The following is a 13,336-nucleotide window of genomic DNA, read 5'->3' as shown; positions in this document are numbered from 1 at the left end:
ACATGTAATCAGGAGAATCCAAGACGTAGTAAACGTCAAAGAACGTCTACTTCATTTGGACCAGATTTTGTGACTTTCTTATTGGAGAATGAGCCTCAAACATTTAAAGAAGCTATGACTTCTTCAAAATCATTGTTTTGGAAAGAGGCAGTCAATAGTGAAATACAATCCATATTGAACAACCATACATGGGAATTGGTTGATCTTCCTCCTGGAAATAAACCTTTGGGTTCTAAATGGATTTTTAAGAGAAAAATCAAAGATGATGGCACTATTGATAAATTCAAGGCAAGGCTCGTAGTCAAAGGGTATAGACAACGAGAAGGTCTAGACTACTTTGATACATACTCTCCAGTTACAAGAATTACGTCCATACGGATGTTAGTAGCATTAGCTGCAGTGTATGGTCTTGAAATTCATCAAATGGATGTTAAGACGGCCTTCTTAAATGGAGAGTTGGAGGAAGAAATTTACATGGAACAACCTGAAGGGTTTGTGGTTTCAGGTAAAGAAAAGAAGATATGTAGACTTGTTAAGTCTCTTTACGGACTAAAACAAGCACCCAAACAATGGCATGCGAAATTTGACCAAACAATGTTGTCAAATGGTTTTAAGATAAATGAATGTGATAAATGCGTGTACATTAAAAATGTTCCAAATCACATAGTCATTGTTTGCCTATATGTGGATGATATGTTGATAATGAGTAATGACATTGCCAACATAAATGCTACTAAGCGTATGCTCAATAGCAAGTTTGATATGAAAGACTTGGGAGTTGCTGATTTAATTCTGGGAATTAAGATCAATAAGACTCCTCAAGGTCTGGCATTGTCACAATCTCATTATATTAAGACAGTACTTGAAAAATTCAAGCACTTGGGCTTTAAAGTTGCAAAGACTCCAATTGACGTGAATCTTGCATTAGCAAAGAACAAAGGCCAAAGCATATCACAATTGGATTATGCTCGTGTATTGGGATGCTTAATGTATATCATGAATTGTACACGACCAGACATAGCTTGTGCTATAAGTAAACTGAGTCGATATACGAGCAATCCAGGCCAATCTCATTGGATGGCAATGAAACGAGTTTTGGGATATTTAGAACATACCCAGAACTTTGAATTGCACTACAGTAATTTCCCTGCGGTGATTGAGGGATACTGTGATGCAAATTGGATCACCGGTTCAACTGATTCTAAGTCCACGAGTGGATATGTATTCACTATTGGTGGAGGAGCGGTATCTTGGAAGTCGTCCAAACAAACATGTATTGCCCGCTCTACAATGGAGGCTGAATTCATAGCCTTAGATAAAGCCGGTGAAGAAGCTGAATGGCTCCGGAATTTCTTGGAAGACATTCCATTTTGGCCCAAACCGTTGGCACCAATATGCATACATTGTGATAGTCAAGCGGCAATTGGAAGGGCTGGGAGCGTCATGTATAACGGTAAATCTCGTCATATACGACGAAGACATAAAACATTAGGCAATTACTCTCTAGAGGAATTATCACAATTGACTATGTAAAGTCAAGTGATAATGTGTCGGATCCACTTACAAAAGGCCTAACTAGAGAGGTAGTTGAGAAATCATCAAGGGGAATGGGGCTATGGCCGAGAACAAGTCATTGTGGCGGTAACTCTACCTAGAAGACTGGAGATCCCAAGATCTAGGTTCAAAGAGATCAAACAAAGTCATTAATGACGGTTCAACATTGTCAAATAAAATTTTAGTCCATTCTCGTGATGAGACAATGTTCAGTACCAAGGATAAAGCATTAAGGCTTTTTAATGATTTCTAAATTTGATACGGGGTATATCAAATAGTGTATCTACAGGATGACACGTTTAGGAATCACCTATTTAAGTGTGAAGTGTGAGCCGCTTCAAGGAGAACTTTGTAAGGCCAGTTCTCTACGCACTTATGAAACCAGGCGGTGTTCATGGCTGAAACGAACACAACAATGAGAACCAAAGACGGTTAAGGGTTGATTGTGTGACTTATGGTTGTCTAGGTATACACCAAAGATCGACGGTTCAAAGATATCAAATCTACCGATTGACCGAGTATATCCGACATAAGTTTACTACGGAAAGTTCAAAGGGAAACCTACTTATCCAGATGCAATTAATCCTTGCTTGTAAATCACACAGTTTTTCATGCATACTTCCGTGATATAGCCATTCCCCATTCATGTGGGGGATTGTTGAGGTTTTATTTTTAAGATGTAATATTCTTAAAATGAAGGGTGAATGGGAAATGGAGGAAAAATGAAATTTTGAGTAAAATTTTAAGTTTTCCCCTCTTAACAATGAGACATTGTCCCATATTGGAAGTGGAAGATATTTTTGGTGGGTATATATATAATTGCTCTTCTTGTAGCTCTTAAAGAGTTAAGAAGAAAGCAAGCCTCGCGCCGTCGTCGTCGTCGCTCGCTCGGCTCGGCTTCGGCTTCGGCTTCGGCTTCGGCTTCGGCTTCGGATTCGGATTCGGATTTGGATTTGGATTTGGTCAAATGATCGATTGATTGATTAATTTTTTGGACCAAATTTATTTGTTAATAGTAAATATTAATGTAAACGGATATTTATGAAGTGATTGCTCCACAAATATGTAATGCTTGATCCACCATGAAGGGTGGACGTTTGGTCTTGCACTCCTTCTTGGCTGCTATATATATGAGCAGCAAATGTTGAAGAAATACTCAACTCAACATACAATTCGCTCAACAAATTGGCTATACATTGCACTCCTTCCTCTCAGAACTTCCATACGTTTTTCTGAGTATATACTCCTTCGTTCTGCATTGTTTTTTAACTTCAAACAAAGCAACTGTAAGTGTGATTTGCTACCGAACTTTGTGTTCGCCGAAACACTGGGGTTTGAAGTACCGCTACACCAGTGTGTTATTCGTTCTATCCTGGGAGGAAATAATCCATTACCTTGGGTACTAGGAGGGGATTAAATTCCTTAAGGAAACACTGTGAATTCAGTGGGCTCGAATTTATTATTATTGTTTCATTACGTTAACTTATATTTTGCAGAATTAATATTTACAAATACAGCAATATTGACCGGGAATAACACACCCAACCCAAATAGATGGACACCTACTTTTGCAAAGACCAAATATACTCTATTTCTATCTTCCTCCAAATTAAGTTATGATCATTGATAAGCTAAAGTTTGGATAATTCAACTGGTAATACTGTTTTCTACAGCAAGGATGGTTCTTTTGTCAGAGACCACCCTTTCCACCGCTCTATTAGTTGATTGCTCGTTCTTGCTGCTGGTTTTAGTCCTACCATTTCTTTCAACTGTTCGTTGCAATATCCGGACTGGTATCCCACCCAAATCAAAGTCTTCCTTCAAAGATCTAGTTAGGAACCTCAAATCTGTCTCTGAGAGCTGGGTTTTTCCGCTCATAAATGCAATAAAAGTCGGTGGTCTAGCTTTCACCTGAGTGAAATACTTGATCTTGGGTTGAGCCGCCTGGTCTTTCCAAGAATGTCTGCTCATGACCTGCCACACATTGTCAATCAACATTTATTTACCCAAAAACATAACTTGGCCTGGTGTGACACATTTAGGGAAACTGTATACCTTGCGTAGCCAACGGTTAAGACAAGCTGTTGGCGATCTCAAACACCATTTTTCGTATGTTTCAACAACCTGACGCATGACAGCTATCCGACCCTTTCCTTCTAGTGCTGAAACAAATACAACAGGTATTCCTGTTACCTGCAAATAAATTGCTTTAATGATGAATCAAATTCTACAACTGAAATTAACAAAGTATTCTCCCGAAGGTCATCTACCTATTTTTAAAGTGATAACATGCATCAAAAGATAGGAAAAGGAAACATAAGACATACAGTACAAAATTATATGTCCCAATTATCAGCTAGAGTAACTACATTGTTATCAGTGCATAAAATTTGTTCTTTTAATAAGAATTTTTGTTCAAGGAGAAACTGAAGTTGTCCTTGAATAGCATACTCATCAATCAAGTGGTAATACAAGATTAAGTATAGTAAATTCCGATTCTGCATTATTTCTTTTTAAGAAAGAAAGAGAAGGAACTGATAAAGATTAATCCCGTGGTTACTTGTCTACACATGTTTCCTTACATAGTCTGCTTATACAATCACAAGAAATCCCCCATTCCTAAATGTCTTGAGATAATCACTGACTACCATAGAAGTGATATCCTCCTATAAAAAAAATTCTTACATATTAGGGACATAGAAATGCCACGAATTCACTTGTATTATGGAATGGTGGACAAGCTCCTCCAAAGGTAGATGCATGAGAAACATTGAAATAAACAGTAGGATAACTGCAACAACAGATTATAGTTTTCCACACTGACAAACCTGTGGTATAACTGTCTGAATTTCTGCGGGTACAACTTCAATTACGCGTTTGTACAATTTGGAATTTTCTTCCCCTCTCAGAAGATCCATCTTATTTACAATCACAACCAGACCACGTCCTTCCTCTACTGCTCGCCTCGCTAAAACTACTTCAACATGCTTTATGCTCCACCTAGCTTTTGCAATCTAATCATTATAAAGGAAAAAATATAGAATAGTTGCATGGCAGTTAGAAAAAAAGATGCGTGAAACACAGAAATAGAAATTACTTATACCACAATAGTATTAGAGGGGAAAAAACAAGGAAAACTTTTGCAGATTATTCATGACTCAGGTAGAGCAGCAACTACACAAATCCCGTTGAATTGTCAGTCCATTAGCAGGCATAGAGCTATATGTTGCATTGCATTTGATACATCTCCTATATTATAGGTGTGGGTTACAATTTTCAGCCAATATTCTAGGTTGTTTCCACCAATCGGATGTTATATATATGAAACATTGATGCAAGTCATTCCTTCATGACACTGTTTAAACTAGAACCAACAGCTCTTCACTATCCCTTTGTGACTACTAGGCCACACTTTTGGGTGCCTTTTCCGTCATTCTTATTCAAGCAAGAGATACAAAAGTTAAAATGTTGTCCAGTTCTCAGAAAGAAGACAGAGAAGAAGATTATGGTTCACAGAATTTCTAGTAACAGCTAAAGCACAGTAATGTTTTCCACATTAAAACTAACTGAAACAAACACTGCATCAGCAAAGACAATGAAATGGACTAACCTTCATTGCCGAAAAATAAGGTTGCAAATACTCATAGATCGAGGCCACTTTATTTGTTTAAATATTTTTTATAATGGTTATATCTGGGCCAGCTTGCGCTCAACATTGACTATTCCATTGGGTACCCGCTATCTCCCATTAGCATAGGTACCGTAACTCTACGCACCAAGGCTTAGGAAGATGGGAAGAAAGAATTCACCTAGCATTTTTTGTTTCTATTGGGATTTGAACCCTGGGCTCCATGGTTTTCACCCATTTCACCGACAAATATGTCACACTGTTAGGTGCATCTAAGCCAATTTATTAGAATTGCAATTTTAATCGTTTATCACACAGCAAATTCATTAAGTGGGCCAAATTCATGAATCTAAAACCAAAAAGATTGATCATCACAATTAGCAAACCTCTTCTGCATCGAGGACCAAAGCAACTATATGTGCTCTCATAAGGTGCTTCCTTGATTGCATAATACTTAAAGATGCTGGGCCCTTGTCCTGTTTTGTCCTTTCCAACCAACCTGCTGTGCCAACCTGAGACAATTAAACCCTCTCAACATCAGAACCTATCATGCAAATACAGAAATCAAGGAGCCTCTATTCAAAAAAGAACTCATGGGCAATAAGGCATATGTCTTAGTGCCATGCCTATACTGAAGTTTGAAGCACAACTTAAGCTAAGCGAAGCCCCCTTCCTGAGCTTTTGTGAGATTTAGGGCTAAAGCACGTCTTAAATGAACCTTTGACAACATTGTTTTGCGTCATTCAATGACACTTTTATGTCACTTATTTGTCGAAACAATGGTTCGTATTGGTATGAAAGTCAAAGCCGATAGGGATGAATCTTCCCCATATGCAGCTAAGCTTGCTGCATAAGATGTTTCTCAGAGATGCAAACAAGACTAAAACACCTGGACCTGTTGCTCAGTATGCTCTTAGGGCTCTTACCCACTAGGGGTCTAGGAATGAAAATTGGTCATATAGAGGATGTGACTCCAATTCGTACTGATAGCACTTGCAGAAAGGGTGGTAGGAGAGGAAGAAGGCTGTAACCTTGCTGCTCTAGTCAAGAAGCAAATGAGGATTCTTGTTGAGAATGCTGCAGGTTTTTAGTTTCGATATGAACTTAAATCTTGCTCATCTACTATGTAGGTCTACTGATGTTGGCCTTGCCTATAAATTTTGCTTCTTTTTTCATGGTTGAATTTGTGAGACAATTATGGTTTGGGTTTGGGGTGGGGTGGGGTTGGGGTGGGGGAGAATATGATATTGTTTGTAGAAAAAAAAAAGAGGAAAAATAAAAGGAATAATAAGGTTAAAAATTTTAAGGAATAAAAAAAAAGATTACTTTTTTTAATGTGATCTCTTTGAGTGCAATCATTACAATGAAGCTGAAGAAGGTCATGCTAATGAGTTTTACATCTACAAGAGTACTCTTCAAAAGAAATATTTTAGCCAAACTTGAATTGACCTAGTGACGGACAATATTTGCTTCAGAGTTACAGATATTTACCAAATAAATGGTTCTTCCTTCATACTCAAATTCAGCGCGAATGGAATCTCTAGTCAAACCAGCCTCGGGGCCAACCAAAACACGATCTTCTTGCAATATTGTGTTCAACAAGGTTGACTTTCCAACATTGGGCCGCCCGACAATTGCCAACTGCAATGGCAATTTACACTCCATATCCTCAGAGGAGTCATCCTCCTGGCTCTCATCATCTGAAAGATTACATGTAGAATAGCAGAAAAGATCAGAAGCTAAGTTGATAAGCTCTGCAGGAAAAAAGAAACACTTCTACAAAAGAATGCTGCCTTTGTACCTCTGCAATTGTAGGTATATCTCTTGACATGTGACAGGTCACTGTATAATCACATTAAGGAATATTTTCTAGAAGATACATCACTTCATTTAAGATATACTCCATTTGCAGTAAGCAAAGCATAGTGAGATTAACCAAATAGAAGTGTTTCTCATATCATTCTCCACTTCCCATCCTATCTCCTCTGTTAGGATCGAGAACCCGGGTAGTGCGGAATATAGCCAAACAACGGTATAATGGCAATAACAAAGACAATGGAAGTTGATAACAACGACAATAAAGTAGATAAAGAAGACACAAATTTAACGTGGTTCGGTCAAAGTGACCTACGTCCGCAAGCGGAGAAGAGCAATTTACTATAACAATAAGAGTACAAAAGAGAGTACAAAATTAGAGTAAACACTCTAATTAATCCCAAATACCCTAAGAGAATAACCTCACAAGATCACTCCAAAGAAAGGGTTCACACAAGTGCTTCCCAACACTAACTCTCATACAAAACACTCTTAATAAAGGAAGAAAGGAAGAAACAAGAATTGAAGACAAGTCTTGTTGGTGTGTTTTCAAATGAGTAGAGAGTCCTCATTATATAGGAAGAGAAGAAAGAAATGCTTGTCCAACAATTGGCCACATCCTCTCAAAATACAAGGCCATTTATTTGGCCAACAAGGCCTTAAATAAAAGGTTTCAAATGTGCCAACAAAGCTAACAAATAAAAAACCTAAAAATAAGGCCACATTTTACAAATCTCCACCTTGGCCTAATTTTGGCTGATATAGTAAATTTGCTTCACCTTCTCCGCAAAAGCCCCAATGGACATATGTCAAAATTTAATGCCATCAAAATCAGACAAGTTGTCTGATACCGAAACTGCAGTAGGGCCTTTAACAGTGGAGCCCAATAAAGTATACAACGAACCAGATCTGTGTGCTTTCATGATCACAAGAGCATCTTGAAAAACTTTTAAAACTCCACCTTCACTAGTGAATATCTAACATCGGTGAGAGTTCTCACCACATCATCGTGCATTCTGAACCGAATTGTACCTTTGCCAATAACGTTGCAAGTAACATTGTTACCCAGTTGGACAACTCCACCTGCAACTGAATCATATGTAGAAAACAAGTCCCTGCTAGGACACATATGATATGAACAACCGGAATCTAAAATCCACTCATTGTCTAATCTGAAACTAGTTTCAGATGCTAAAAATATAGTTCCCTCAATCTCATCAGTTGCTACACTAGCTTCGGCGGTGTCAGTATTTTTGTGCTCATTTATTCTTTCTTTATGTTTTTCTTTATTTTTCAGTTTATAGCATTCAGAGATATTGTGACCTTTCTTATGACAATAGCGACACTGTAAATTATTGTATCTGGATATGGAGTCGGATTTGCCTCTAACAAACAAGCCAACTTCCGTTTGAGTTCCACTAGCTTCCCCAGTAATATCACTATCTATCTGTTCTTTTGATTTAAAGATAGATTTAATATCCTTATAAGAGATATTATCCTTTGCATAAAGCATAGTATCTCTTATATGCTTAAAAGATGGGGGTAGAGAACAAAACAGTAACACGGCTTGATCCTCATCTTTAATTTCAGCATCTATATTACTCAAATCCATAAGAATGGAATCAAAGGTGTCAAGATGAGAGAGAATACAGGTACCTTCACCCATACGAATTGTATAAAGCTTCTACTTTAGGTAAAATCTATTTTTCACCGTCCTCTTCATATATAAGGTTTTCAATTTTTCCCACATGCTTTTGGCTGTGGTTTCTACAGAAACTTCACGTAAAACCTCATTTGACAGATTTAAAATGATACCTGCTTTTGCCCTTTTGTCTATGACTGCAAACTCCTCATCCGTCATTTTATCCGGCTTCTTCTCCTTTCCTTGTAACGCCAAGTCTAAGCCATCCTGAATTAGGATAGCTTCCATCTTTAATTGCCACATTCCGAAGTTTGCACTTCGATCAAATTTCTCAACATAGGTATTTGTTAGAGTCATTTTGGCTATTGAAACTAACCCGGTTAGATCCGGCTCTGATACCAATTTGTTAGGATCGAGAACCCAGGTAGTGCGGAATATAGCCAAACAACGATATAATGGCAATAACAAAGACAATGGAAGTTGATAACAACGACAATTAAAGTAGATAAAGAAGACACAAATTTAACGCGGTTCGGTCAAAGTGACCTACGTTCACAAGCGGAGAGGAGCAATTTACTATAACAATAAGAGTACAAAAGAGCGTACAAAATTAGAGTAAACACTCTAATTAATTCCAAATATCCTAAGAGAATAACCTCATAAGATCACTCCAAAGAAATGGTTCACACAAGTGTTTCTCAACACTAACTCTCATACAAAACACTCTTAATAAAGGAAGAAACAAGAAATGAAGACTCAAGTCTTGTTGGTGTGTTTTCAAATGAGTAGAGAGTCCTCATTATATAGGAAGAGAAGAAAGAAATGCTTGTCCAACAATTGGCCACATCCTCTCAAAATACAAGGCCATTATTTGGCCAACAAGGCCTTAAATAAAAGGCTCCAAATGTGCCAACAAGGCTAACAAATAAAAAAACTAAAAATAAGGCCACATTTTACATCCTCTATGCGGACAAAAGAGATATATAACTTAGCTAAAAGAGAGAAAATTAGCTTCCAGTCTCACTTACGTAGCTTCTAATACTGTTTGTTTAATCTTTTGAGAACAAATCCAAAATGACATGCATCTCTGCAGTTTCACTTAAGTAGCTGAAGTTGTTTATTGTATTTGTACCAACCTAAAAATATTATCTTCTTTCTGCACAGTACACTAAACTTCAACTGAGCAATTAAATGATCATAGGAGTAATGCTTTAGGGTTGAGTATCACATATTCATGATGTTACTAAACTACATCAGTAACATGGTTCTAGAAGTTACTAGCCATATTGAGCTGTTTTCAACAATCCACACAAATCATAACAGCAACCAGATCCATGCACTCATAATATTGATAGAGATACCTTTAGCAAGGATGCTGAGATTAATATTCAATTTGACCATGCAAAAGCAAACTAATCTCAAAACAGACAAAGGTAACATTTGAAGAAGCCAAATGAAGATGCGATTCCATGTCACTAGAGAATGCAGACTCACTGGCAAGCATAGGGAGATAAAGAGGTAGATGATCAAGACATTTACGAGGAAAAAATTCCTCCTCTGAAATAAAACCTTGAAAAGGACAAGAAGATTCAGATAAAGGAGGATAATTACCAAGCACAAAAATTCTCTCTGGGCATGAGTTTCTTACCATTTACGTTTTGGAGCACATATTCTTCAAGTAATGGTCGAAGAGTTTCATGAAGTTCAGCCATGCCCAGTCCAGTTTCAGCAGAAAAAGCAACGGGATCGCCAAATCCTAAGATATAAGATTCACCGACAACAGCTGCAAGAGAACCGTCATAGTCATCTAGCGATTCAGCTTTATTCATCACCACAATAGTCTTCATTCCAGGTGCATTCTTCCTCAACCACTTTCCAACATCCAAATCCATAAGCTGCAGTCCATCTCTAGTCACGATACAGAAGGATAGTTAATGTTTGCATCCAGAAAGAATTTAGTAATACAGTATGCAAAGTTTAAGTTTCACAAGCTACCAGCTTTGAGGCGTGTGATTATGTGATTAATTATGCTTTACTTTAGCAAATACCTTTTCAGCAGAATTTTCATCCTTTTTCTATTAGACAATAAGGAATCTCATCTATTGCAGCCAACGCATGGACTTTTAGAACAATGAATGACGTTAAATTTCTTGGAAGATTTGCATATTCGTTGTCCTATTCTTCGAAAAATTCTATATTTTTTCTTCTTTATAAGTAATTTATTGGAAAAGAAAAAAAGAGTTACCATAACTGTCTATCTGATAATCAACAGAGAAGAGAAAAGATAATATTGAAGAAACCAAGATTTTGTATTTTCATATGGTAAAATTCTTTTCCAATTCAACCTTGCATCAACTAAGAAGAGTGCAAATTGAGATCTTGACAGCACATTTCCAGTCATTTCTGCAGTTCTACGGAGAACAGAACCAGAAGAAGCCTCTGCTTCTAAGCCAGCAGAATCCAACACCTTAAACCTTAAATCACCCAATTTTGCAACACCTTCTCGTATGTCCCAGGTAACATGGTCAGTTGGAGTGTTGTATACAAGGGCCTCCCTCCTTCGTATCAAACTACAAATCAAAAGCAAATTAATGATTACATAACGATGACTGAAGGGTTCCCTTGCACTTGATTACAAATCAAATTCAAATCTTCTTTGCTGTACTTACCGGTAAAACAATGCTGACTTCCCTACATTAGGTCGTCCTATGATTACAACCGTTGGCAGCTTGTTAATATGAATCCATGTAAAATCAACCAAGTCTTCAGTGGGATGTTTAGCTTGCGGTCGACCATCAGTTTGACCAGCAGCAGCTTTAATATTGAAGTCCTATGGTACATTGTCACAAGCATCATCACCATCTGAAGCAACGTTATCTAATACTTCATCATCTGCCCTCTCTTGACCTAACAGAGTGCAGAATTTCGCAATGTTCTGAAAGAAATAATGTTTTGATACTGAAACTGGAGTTCCACCACCAATCTTCGTTGATGGAAATCCTAAAACAGAAAAGTAGCACCTGATTATGATGAGTATCAACTTTAATACACAAAATCTATCAAAGCCTAATAAAAGCATTACATAAGCAAAATTAGAAAAACAACAATATAACTAGTACACATCCATCCCAAAATAGTTGTGGTGGGCTATATTAATCCACTTAAGTTCCATTTTATTTCAGTACACAACAAATTAACATTCTAGCAGAATGAATGTTTGGCCTCCTGTGCTGGTTGTGCTGGTTGGCTTCTAACACTATATGTAATCTCTTAGTTGAAAAGGAGGGAAGCAGAATACTAGGCTGGCCATCTCCGACTATAAGAAAAGATTCCTAGGCTCAGCCTAGGGGTGGCAAACGGGCGGGTCGGATCGGTCGGATATGAGCGGGTCGAAAACGGGTAATTCAAAAAACAGATAAATTATCCGACCCGATCCGTATTTGAAACGGATAAAAAACGGGCTATCCGGCGGATAATATGGATATACATATTATTCATAACTTCTTGAATATGATCACTTATGAGAGAATTCCTAGTCTCTCAAATTTGAGGAACCTCCAATTTGAGGCTTTACAAATGTAAAAGTTAAACACATTAGTTATCCATTTGGTTAACCATTTTTTAAGTGAATAATATGGTTCTTATCCATATTCGACCAGTTTTTAAAAAGTTCATTATCCAATCCATTTTTTAATGGATAATATGGGTGGATAACTGTTTCCTTTTAACCATTTTGCCACCTCTAACTCAGCCTAAAGTTTCTACTCGTTCAGTATACTACTCCCTCTGTTTCACTTTATGTGATGTAGTTTCGAGTACGAGGTCCACGTTGACTATTTTTTAGACACAATAGTTAGCAATTCAAAATATTTAAAAAAAATTGCAAGAAAGCGATCAAAGAAAACCTTCTTTTGACTCTCCAAATAGTAATTACATCACATAAAGTGGAACAGAGTGAGTAGTATTTACTTTGAAACATATGCTTAAAGTACCAAAATCAATAGGCACAAACAAAAGATTACCAATAATCTCATTGCAGATGCTTTTTTTGTGGAATACTGAAGCTGAGGCAGTAGAATTTACTCTGGAGAGGATACTAAAGCTATAGTGGATTTTCCGTGCAGCTCGGAACCATGCAGCATAAGACATTCCAAATCAGGGAATCAGAAAAAAACTGGTTAGTCTCTGACTATAAGAAAAGCGGTTACGGTTGGAAAGAATGAAAAGTTTGAAGCTTTAAAACTGCCGCCATAGCTCTGAGCGAAGAGGAAGCAGCTGAAGAAGTCCACCAATTTTAATACTGAACAAAAATATTCACTACTCTATTAAAATTAATACGAAAATACATTTTTACCCTTTCTTCTATTTCTTTTATTCTCAAACCCTCATTTATACGCTTCTCTCGATTTAAGTTCAGAGTCAAAATTTCAGAGGCAAAATCTCACTCCCTCAATATCGTTCCTCCATGCAACTCTTTCTGAGATTTTGTTCCTGCCCAGCCCATATCAATTCTCTGTGTATACTTTATCCAACTTAATCTATTTCTCCTTTGTCATCTTCTTTGCAGCGAACCAGCTAACCGGTATGTTTTCGATTTTGCTTTTATGCATTTTTCTTTTTGTATATCTCTAATCGTGATCAATGTTGTGTTTGTCATCAAGTATGTGTGAAATGTCCAAAATAATGATTATAACTTG

At 37.2% G+C, this 13,336-nt stretch overlaps 1 protein-coding gene across 1 annotated transcript; it reads right to left on the bottom strand.

The window, feature by feature from the left end:
• Nucleotides 1-3,009: 3,009 nt before the first annotated feature.
• On the bottom strand, nucleotides 3,010-12,788 carry LOC107811684 (uncharacterized). Its single transcript, XM_075235699.1, has 10 exons — nucleotides 12,632-12,788; nucleotides 11,524-11,639; nucleotides 11,309-11,469; nucleotides 10,985-11,209; nucleotides 10,288-10,547; nucleotides 6,674-6,882; nucleotides 5,569-5,694; nucleotides 4,383-4,568; nucleotides 3,610-3,747; nucleotides 3,010-3,528 (listed from the first exon to the last, which is right to left on the bottom strand). Exons 1-10 carry the CDS (start codon nucleotides 12,786-12,788, stop codon nucleotides 3,202-3,204), a joined length of 1,905 nt encoding a protein of 634 aa, XP_075091800.1. The 3' UTR covers nucleotides 3,010-3,201.
• Between the last annotated feature and the right edge of the window lie 548 nt (nucleotides 12,789-13,336).

Source organism: Nicotiana tabacum, chromosome 17, assembly GCF_000715075.1.
Source record: "Nicotiana tabacum cultivar K326 chromosome 17, ASM71507v2, whole genome shotgun sequence".
Taxonomy (NCBI): domain Eukaryota; kingdom Viridiplantae; phylum Streptophyta; class Magnoliopsida; order Solanales; family Solanaceae; genus Nicotiana; species Nicotiana tabacum.
Note: the sequence above shows the minus strand (reverse complement) of the source record. Positions and strands in the feature narration are given on the sequence as shown.

What these genes read in the sequence shown, in the direction of transcription:
- LOC107811684 (XM_075235699.1), bottom strand. Translation starts at nt 12,788, where the DNA reads ATGTCTTATGCTGCATGGTTCCGAGCTGCACGGAAAATCCACTATAGC. An exon ending in GTTTGTGCCTATTGATTTTG is followed by an intron (nt 11,640 to 12,631) that starts GTACTTTAAGCA and finishes TTTCTGTTTTAG; the next exon opens with GATTTCCATCAACGAAGATT. An exon ending in TGTGCTCCAAAACGTAAATG is followed by an intron (nt 6,883 to 10,287) that starts GTAAGAAACTCA and finishes GTAATCTTTCAG; the next exon opens with ATGATGAGAGCCAGGAGGAT.